This window comes from Gigantopelta aegis, chromosome 4, assembly GCF_016097555.1.
Source record: "Gigantopelta aegis isolate Gae_Host chromosome 4, Gae_host_genome, whole genome shotgun sequence".
Taxonomy (NCBI): domain Eukaryota; kingdom Metazoa; phylum Mollusca; class Gastropoda; order Neomphalida; family Peltospiridae; genus Gigantopelta; species Gigantopelta aegis.
This window is the reverse complement of record NC_054702.1, coordinates 187,542-197,541: the sequence shown is the minus strand read 5'-3', so window position 1 is coordinate 197,541 and position 10,000 is coordinate 187,542. Positions and strand designations below refer to the sequence as shown.

At 40.0% G+C, this 10,000-nt stretch overlaps 2 protein-coding genes across 4 annotated transcripts in view; both read left to right on the top strand.

Moving 5' to 3' along the window:
- LOC121371986 (1-aminocyclopropane-1-carboxylate synthase-like protein 1) overlaps positions 1–7,545 on the top strand; it is a 21,864-nt gene extending 14,319 nt beyond the window's left edge. The window contains exons 9-11 of the mRNA XM_041498219.1: positions 84–184; positions 6,024–6,156; positions 7,378–7,545. Of these exons, the coding sequence (XP_041354153.1) occupies positions 84–184; positions 6,024–6,156; positions 7,378–7,545 (402 nt within the window). The remainder of the gene's footprint in view (positions 1–83; positions 185–6,023; positions 6,157–7,377) is intronic.
- A 1,790-nt stretch (positions 7,546–9,335) lies between these two features.
- The window catches only part of LOC121372048 (1-aminocyclopropane-1-carboxylate synthase-like protein 1), a 5,424-nt gene continuing 4,759 nt past the window's right edge, over positions 9,336–10,000 (top strand). Inside the window, exon 1 of one of the 3 annotated variants that reach the window (XM_041498298.1) lies at positions 9,336–9,347. In XM_041498298.1, the coding sequence (XP_041354232.1) occupies positions 9,339–9,347 (9 nt within the window). In that variant the 5' untranslated portion in view covers positions 9,336–9,338. The other 2 variants (XM_041498296.1, XM_041498297.1) reach the window with 2 other exon arrangements.

The window sequence follows — 10,000 nt, the reverse complement described above, 5'->3', positions numbered from 1 at the left end:
TTTAACTCCCTGGATACTTGAGACTGAACAGAAGAAAAGGAACGATGGCCTCTAAAGCGTTTGGATTTTGTTTCTTTATGCAGGGTAAATCCGTGAAGGGCGTGGTGCTGATAAACCCGCACAACCCGCTGGGAGACGTGTACTCCAAGTCCGACCTCCACCGCTTCCTGCTGTTTGCCGCACAGTAAGATCCGAGTAGCATTAGCACGGCTGAGAGTTCCATTTAGAAAACAGTTCCGTCAGTTGTCTGGTTACACGTGCCCACACCATGATCACACGTGGCTTCTTCCGTGGTTACTCAAAGTCAATTAGAAGTGGACAATATCACTGGCTAAATAAAGTGAAATCTATTATCGGGTTAAATGAGTACATATTAACAAGTGTTAGTGATTGCTGTAGTCTACTAGCTAGTCGTAGTGTTCATTAATCACCTCCTATAGTTAAGGGTATTTCTGGAGTTTTTGTCATGCGGGGTTACGCTGTTGTTTCGCCGACAGCACTGACATACAGGTACATTAAATAGCCGGCTGGAGTTAAGAATGGTGCGTCACTGTACGAAAACTAAAATAGATTCAGTCTAACAGCTGAAACACTATAAACATTCTCGATAGTGATCGTGTCCACGGGATGATAGGTTGACGGTCTGTACTGCGTGTGTTGTTACAGCTGACACACTATAAACATTCTCGATAGTGATCTTGTCCACGGGTTGATAGGTTGACGGTCTGTACTGCGTGTGTTGTTACATCTGAAACACTATACACATTCTCGATAGTGATCGTGTCAACAGATTGACAGGGAAACGGTCTGTACTGCGTGTGTTGTTACAGCTGAAACATTATAAACATTCGCGATAGTGATCGTGTCAACAGATTGACAGGGAAACGGTCTGTACTGCGTGTGTTGTTACAGCTGAAACACTATAAACATTCGCGATAGTGATCGTGTCAACAGATTGACAGGGAAACGGTCTGTACTGCGTGTGTTGTTACAGCTAAAACACTATAAACATTCGCGATAGTGATCGTGTTAACAGATTGACAGGGAAACGGTCTGTACTGCGTGTGTTGTTACAGCTGAAACACTATAAACATTCGCGATAGTGATCGTGTCCACAGGTTGACAGGGAAACTGTCTGTACTGCGTGTGTTGTTACACATACTTCATGCCGTGTCCTCTGCGCACCCTTATCGTAGGTGCACATCACAATAACTGGCCCAGAAGACACCAAAGAGAAAGACATTTACGTTTCTCTTATACGTGGTGTTTACTAAATCACAGTTGTCTCTTATGACACCACACCGCCATGTGTCGTGTCGTTACCTATAGCAGTTGAATATACGTCAGTCTAGGAAATGGTTTTTCACTGAACATAATACAAAATACTGAAATGCTTTTCTTTTGTCTTTGGTGATTACAATTAGGTAATTAAATAAGCCATTGTTTTGAAGTGACTTGTTATATCGAGTACTAACTGATAGCAACTGTGCACTAGGTACACTGCCACGTTTAGAACGGCGCAATGAGGCGGTGCTCTAGCATGAGGGTGGATAACTGGAAATGTTTGTGGTCAATCTATGTTGATTCCTATGTTGATTGTTTTCAGGGAAACGTCCTCACTAAAGCCAAGTCAAATAGTCTGCTATAGTCCTTCCCAGCCTATATGAGCATTTGTTTATGTGAATCATTTTATAACAAAGAAAAGTAAAAGTGTTTTGGAAATTGAAAACAACACAAAAAAAAAACAACCTTTGTGTGCGATTTACAAAAACAACCTGCTCAAAATTAAATAACTTGTAGTAAATACCATAAAAGTGAAAACGGCATCCCCTGTGTTAAGAACTATCTATATATGTATTTAGTTCACGGATTATATTCTGACATACAAAATATATTGAATCACATGGAGTAATAAATGGTGGTGTGCACCTTATGCCTAACACCCCACCTTGGTATGGGTTATAGATACGGGTGTCGTTAAATAAAATACTCCTTACTTCTCCATCGTGTACACTATATCGTTAAATAAAACATTTCTTTCTTCTCTGCCATGTACAGTGTGTCGTTAAATAAAATATTTCTTTCTTCTCTATCGCGTACAGTGTATCGTTAAATAAAACATTTCTCACTTCTCTGTCCTGTACAGTATGACGTTAAATAAAACATTCCTTTCTCCTCTGTCGTGTACAGCGTGTCGTTAAATAAAACATTTCTTTCTTCTCTGCCGTGTACAGTGTGTCGTTAAATAAAACATTCCTTTCTTCTCTGCCGTGTACAGTGTGTCGTTAAATGAAACATTCCTTTCTTCTCTGCCGTGTACAGTGTGCCGTTAAATTGAAAACAAATTCTTCTCAGCCGTGTACAATGTGTCGTTAAATCAAACATTCCTTTCCTCTCTGCCATGTATAGTGTGACGTTAAATAAAACATTCCTTACTTCTGTATCGTGTACAGTATGACGTTAAATAAAACATTCCTTACTTCTCTGCCGTGCACAGTATGACGTTAAATAAACATTCCTTTCTTATATATTGTGTACAGTGTGTCGTTAAATAAAACATCCCTAGCTTCTCTGTCATGTACAGTATGACGTTAAATAAAACATTCCTTTCTTCTATGTCGTGTACAGTGTGACGTTAAATAAAATATTCCTTTCCTCTCTGCCGTGTATAGTGTGACGTTAAATAAAACATTCCTTTCTTATATAGTGTGTGCAGTGTGTCGTTAAATAAAACATCCCTAGCTTCTCTGTCCTGTATAGTGTGACGTTAAATAAAACATTCCTTTCTGCTATGTCGTGTACAGTGTGACGTTAAATAAAACATTCCTTTCTTCTCTGCCATGTACAGTATGTCGTTAACTAAAACATTTCTTTCTTCTCTGCCGTGTACAGTGTGTAGTTAAATAAAACATTTCTTTTTTCTCTCTGCCGTGTACAGTGTGACGTTAAATAAACATTCCTTTCTTCTATGTCGTGTACAGTGTGATGGTAAATAAAACATTCCTTTCCTGTCTGCCGTGTATAGTGTGACGATAAATAAAACATTCCTTTCTTCTATGTCGTATACAGTGTGACGTTTAATAAAACATTCCTTTCTTCTCTGCCGTGTACAGTGTGTCGTTAACTAAAACATTTCTTTCTTCTCTGCCGTATACAGTGTGTCGTTAAGTGAAACATTTCTTTCTTATATATTGTGTACAGTGTGTCGTTAAATAAAACATTCCTTTCTTCTCTGCCGTGTACAGTGTGTCGTTAAATAAAACATTTCTTTCTTATCTGCCGTCTACAGTGTGACGTTAAATAAAACATTCCTTTCTTATTTATTGTGTACAGTGTGTCGTTAAATAAAACATTCCTTTCTTCTCTGCCGTGTACAGTATGACGTTAAATAAAACATTTCTTTCTGCTCTGCCGTGTACAGTGTGACGTTAAATAAAGCATTCCTTTCTTCTCTATCGTGTACAGTGTGTCGTTAAATAAAACATTCCTTTCTTCTCTGCCGTGTACAGTATGACGTTAAATAAAACATTCCTTTCTTATATATTGTGTACAGTGTGTCATTAAATAAAACATCCCTAGCTTCTCTGTCATGTACAGTATGACGTTAAATTAAACATTCCTTTCTTCTATGTCGTGTACAGTGTGACGTTAAATACAATATTCCTTTCCTCACTGCCGTGTATAGTGTGACGTAAAATAAAACATTCCTTTCTTATATAGTGTGTGCAGTGTGTCGTTAAATAAAACATCCCTAGCTTCTCTGTCCTGTATAGTGTGACGTTAACTAAAACATTTCTTTCTTCTCTGCCATGTACAGTGTGTCGTTAAATAAAACATTTCTTTTTTCTCTCTGCTGTGTACAGTGTGACGTTAAATAAAACATTCCTTTCTTCTATGTCGTATACAGTGTGATGTTAAATAAAACATTCCTTTCTTCTCTGCCGTGTACAGTGTGTCGTTAACTAAAACATGTCTTTCTTCTCTGCCGTGTACAGTGTGTCGTTAAGTAAAACATTTCTTTCTTATATATTGTGTACAGTGTGTCGTTAAATAAAACATTCCTTTCATCTCTGCCGTGTACAGTGTGTCATTATGTAAAACATTTCTTTCTTCTCTCCCGTGTACAGTGTGACGTTAAACAAAACATTTCTTTTTTTCTGTATTGTGTACAGTGTGTCGTTAAATAAAACATTCCTTTCTTCTCTGCCGTGTACAGTGTGCCGTTAAGTAAAACATTTCTTTCTTCTCTGCCGTGTACAGTGTGATGTTAAAAAAAACATTTCTTTCTTATATATTGTGTACAGTGTGTCGTTAAATAAAACATCCCTAGCTTCTCTGTCATGTACAGTATGACGTTAAATAAAACATTCCTTTCTTCTATGTCGTGTACAGTGTGACGTTAAATAAAATATTCCTTTCCTCTCTGCAGTGTATAGTGTGACGTTAAATAAAACATTCCTTTCTTATATAGTGTGTGCAGTGTGTCGTTAAATAAAACATCCCTAGCTTCTTTGTCTTGTATAGTGTGACGTTAAATAAAACATTCCTTTCTGCTATGTTGTATACATTGTGACGTTAAATAAAACATTCCTTTCTTCTCTGCCATGTACAGTATGTCGTTAACTAAAACATTTCTTTCTTCTCTGCCGTGTACAGTGTGTCGTTAAATAAAACATTTCTTTTTTCTCTCTGCCGTGTACAGTGTGACGTTAAATAAACATTCCTTTCTTCTATGTCGTGTACAGTGTGATGGTAAATATAACATTCCTTTCCTGTCTGCCGTGTATAGTGTGACGTTAAATAAAACATTCCTTTCTTCTATGTCGTATACAGTGTGACGTTTAATAAAACATTCCTTTCTTCTCTGCCGTGTACAGTGTGTCGTTAACTAAAACACTTCTTTCTTCTCTGCCGTGTACAGTGTGTCGTTAAGTGAAACATTTCTTTCTTATATATTGTGTACAGTGTGTCGTTAAATAAAACATTCCTTTCTTCCTCTGCCGTGTACAGTGTGTCATTAAGTAAAACATTTCTTTCTTCTCTGCCGTGTACAGTGTGTCGTTAAATAAAACATTCCTTTCTTCTCTGCCGTGTACAGTGTGTCGTTAACTAAAACACTTCTTTCTTCTCTGCCGTGTACAGTGTGTCGTTAAGTGAAACATTTCTTTCTTATATATTGTGTACCGGGTGTCGTTAAATAAAACATTCCTTTCTTCCTCTGCCGTGTACAGTGTGTCATTAAGTAAAATATTTCTTTCTTCTCTCCCGTGTACAGTGTGACGTTAAATAAAACATTCCTTTCTTATTTATTGTGTACAGTGTGTCGTTAAATAAAACATTCCTTTCTTCTCTGCCGTGTACAGTGTGTCGTTAAATAAAACATTCCTTTCTTCTCTGCCGTGTACAGTGTGTCGTTAAATAAAACATTTCTTTCTTCTCTGCCGTGTACAGTGTGACGTTAAATAAAACATTCTTTTCTTATTTATTGTGTACAGTGTGTCGTTAAATAAAACATTCCTTTCTTCTCTGCCGTGTACAGTGTGTCGTTAAATAAAACATTCCTTTCTTCTCTGCCGTGTACAGTGTGTCGTTAAATAAAACATTCCTTTCTTCTCTGCCGTGTACAGTGTGCCGTTAAGTAAAACATTTCTTTCTTCTCTGCCGTGTACAGTGTGATGTTAAATAAAACATTTCTTTCTTATATATTGTGTACAGTGTGTCGTTAAATAAAACATCCCTAGCTTCTCTGTCATGTACAGTATGACGGTAAATAAAACATTCCTTTCTTCTATGTCGTGTGCAGTGTGACGTTAAATAAAATATTCCTTTCCTCTCTGCCGTGTATAGTGTGACGTTAAATAAAACATTCCTTTCTTATATAGTGTGTGCAGTGTGTCGTTAAATAAAACATCCCTAGCTTCTCTGTCCTGTATAGTGTGACGTTAAATAAAACATTCCTTTCTGCTATGCCGTGTACAGTGTGGCGTTAAACAAAACATTCCTTTCTTCTCTGTCGTGTCCAGGCACCAGCTGCACGTGATCCTGGACGAGATCTACGCGCTGTCCGTGTTTGATGAGCAGACGACGTTCAGTAGTGTCCTCTCCCTGTCCGTCCCAGACCCGCAGCGAACTCACTTCATATGGGGCTTCAGCAAGGTATTGTATTCTGTTTTCTCTCTCCTACTCACTGCGAGCAGCGAACTCACTTCATATGGGGCTTCAGCAAGGTATTGTATTCTGTTGTCTCTCTCCTACTCACTGCGAGCAGCAAACTCACTTCATATGGGGCTCCAGCAAGGTATTGTATTCTGTTGTCTCTCTCCTACTCACTGCGAGCAGCGAACTCACTTTATATGGGGATGCTGCAAAGGTATTGTATTATGTTCTATTTATCCTACTCACTACGAGCAACGAACTCACTTAACCCTAACCCTAACGCTAACCCTAACCCTACTCGTTATGTTGATATTCGCCTACTCAGCGGAATGTAGGCTAGTTGTAGAACGCCCCTTGTCAATGGTCGTACGACCGATTCGCATCGGTTGACAGACATTTTTTTTCCCCACACCATTCACGATTAGTTTGTCGGTATCCGTGGAATGTGTTATCCTGAAAGTTCATATAAAAGAATCCTTGCTGTTAATCGATGCCGAATGTAAGGCTGGCAGGCACTGTGTTCGCATCCATGTACCGACATAAACCGATCACAAGTCGAAGAAAAAGAACCCCCAAAATATACCAGGTATGAAAAGCTGCATAGGACTATCGTTCTAAGAAATGGATATCCTATATGACTACTCTTCCGGTTCCTACGGACGTGCGTTCCATTTACACCGGTCCTGTCCAAAGGAGTTTAATGACCCAATGATTAATGTAAGACCACTACACCGACTCTCACTAACCACTAACAACAACACCTAACCCACTGTCCTGGACAGACAGCTCAGATAGCTGAGGTGTGTGTGCCCAGGACAGCGTGCTTGTATAATAATTAGATATATAAGCACGAACATAAGTATAAATGAATAAATAACTGATGCCTAGATGACAGGGTGGTTAACCTGTTTTACAGCTAGATAATACAAACGTCTTCCCGTTCTCATACATACATACAACAACAAAAACAAGAAAAGCAAACAACAAACTAGTTCCACTTTTAGTATTGCAAAACATTGCTTTTTGATCGAGTATTGTGATATAGTTTTACTTCAATCTGATTAAAATTCAAAGTAGAGCTTATTCCAATCAGATTGAATCTTACTTATAATTGCTTATGTAGAATATTAATTTAAACATCCATATGTCTGTGGCCACGTTGATTTGGAGAAGTCAAGCAATGTGCTGGGGTGTTGTTAACTAGGCATCATTTCCTTTCAGGATCTCGGCCTGTCCGGCTATAGGTGCGGCGTCCTGTACTCGAGAAACAAAGACGTGATCCGATACGCCACTCAAGTGGCCATCTACCACCTGACGCCGCCCCTCGTCCAGCTCAAACTAGAGAAACTCATCACAGACATCGGTAAGTCTCACCCTCATCCAGCTTAAACTCGAGAAACGCATCACAGACATTGGTAAGCCTCACTCTCGTCCAGCTTAAACTAGATAAACTCATCACAGACATCGGCAAGTCTCACTCTCGTCCAGCTTAAACTAGATAAACTCATCACAGACATCGCTAAGTCTTAACAAGAGAAACTCATCACAGACATCGATAAGTCTTAACAAGAGAAACTCATCACAGACATCGGCAATTCTCACTCTCGTCCAGCTTAAACTAGATAAACTCATCACAGACATCAGCAAGTCTCACTCTCGTCTAGCTCAAACTAGTTAAACTCATCACAGATATCGGTAAGTCACATAGTTAGGTCGCCGATTTCAACTTATTTTCGTGATTATATCCAATTACAGTTCAAGCAGGCTAACCTGGGCACACACCTCAGAAGAGGGTGTGGTGATCTTACATCTACCCATTGAGTCGTTAAAACTCGCTCTGGGTGGGAGCCGGTATCGGGCTGCGAACCCCAGTAGGCCTACCTACCAGCCTTATGTCCGATGGCTTAACCACACCACCGATGCCGCTCGTTACGTGGAAATCAGACTAATAATATAGTGAACTCTGATACTGATTTATAGTTGTCAAAGGTATATTAGAAGACGTATAATACACTTAGCCGATTTGTGAAGCTTGATGTATTCTGGTAGGTACAAGGATTACCGGAGCAACCTGGCACATGGCAAAGTACTAACAACTTTAACTGAGCATTGGGCGTTGCATTTTCATTGGATTTCAGTGTAGTTAAAAACGTTAGTTGTGATCATTCGGCGACCTCCATCCCCGCAGTTATATCTCAAGGGAGGTAATCGATTGATTCACAATATGGTTGTTGTCAACAACTTGTTTCCCTTTGAACATATATTATTATTATTATTATTATTATTATTATCATCATCATCATCAAGGTTGTATTGGTGCTCAATTTTGTCAACTACTGCATTACAAAATTGAAACCTAATCTTATGGGGCAGGACACATTGCCACTCGGTTTCACAACAGAGGGCAATCTATATTAATACCGTCGGAGATCGTTAACCAACAGTCATTTCGAATATATTTACAATAATTAACGTAAAACTGTTACAAAATTGATTAACATATATCTCTCTCTGTCCATCTGTGTCTCTGCGTCTCTGTCTCTGTCTCTGACTACCGGCCTCGGTGGCGTCGTGGTTAGGCCAACGGTCTACAGGCTGGTAGGTACTGGGTTCGGATCCCAGTCGAGGCATGGGATTTTTAATCCAGATACCGACTCCAAACCCTGATTGAGTGCTCCGCAAGGCTCAATGGGTAGGTGTAAACCACTTGCACCGACCAGTGATCCATAACTGGTTCAACAAAGGCCATGGTTTGTGCTATCCTGCCTGTGGGAAGCGCAAATAAAAGATCCCTTGCTGCTAATCAGAAAGAGGAGCCCATGTAGTGGCGACAGCGGGTTCCCTCTCAAACTCTGTGTGGTCCATAACCATATGTCTGACGCCATACAACCGTAAATAAAATGTGTTGAGTGCGTCGTTAAATAAAACATTTCTCTCTCTCACTCTGTGGGATGGTGCACATAAAGGGGCGGGACGTAGCCCAATGGTAAAGTGCTCGCTTGATACGCGGTTCCATCCAGTGCACCACAGCGGATATACGAAAGGCTGTGGTATGTGCTATCTGGGGGATGGTGGATTGGGTTTTATCTGCGCCCATATGAGCAAGTTAAGAAGGGTTTGGGTGTTTTATCTGGGCTGATATGAGCAAAGTAAGGAGGGTTTGGGGTTTTATCTGGGCTGATATGAGCAAGGTAAGGAGCGGTTTGGGTGTTTTATCTGGGCTGATATGGGCAAGGTAAGGAGGGTTTGGGGTTTTATCTGGGCTGATATGAGCAAGGTAAGGAGCGGTTTGGGTGTTTTATCTGAACTGATATGGGCAATGTAAGGAGGGTTTGGGTGTTTTATCTGGGCTCATATGAGCAAAGTAAGGAGCGGTTTGGGTGTTTTATCTGGGCTGATATGAGCAAGGTAAGGCGGGTTTGGGTGTTTTATCTGAGCTGATATGGGCAATGTAAGGAGGGTTTGGGTGTTTTATCTGAGCTGATATGGGCAATGTAAGGAGGGTTTGGGTGTTTTATCTGGGCTGATATGAGCAAGGTAAGGAGCGGTTTGGGTGTTTTATCTGGGTTGATATGAGCAAGGTAAGGAGGATTTGGGTGTTTTATCTGGGCTGATATGAGCAAGGTAAGGAGGATTTGGGTGTTTTATCTGGGCTGATATGAGCAAGGTAAGGAGCGGATTGGGTTTTTTCTGGGCTGATATGAACAAGGTAAGGAGCGGATTGGGTTTCATCTGGGCTGATATGAGCAAGGTAAGGAGGGTTTGGGTGTTTTATCTGGGCTGATATGAGCAAGGTAAGGAGCGGTTTCGGTGTTTTATCTGGGCTGATATGAGCAATGTAAGG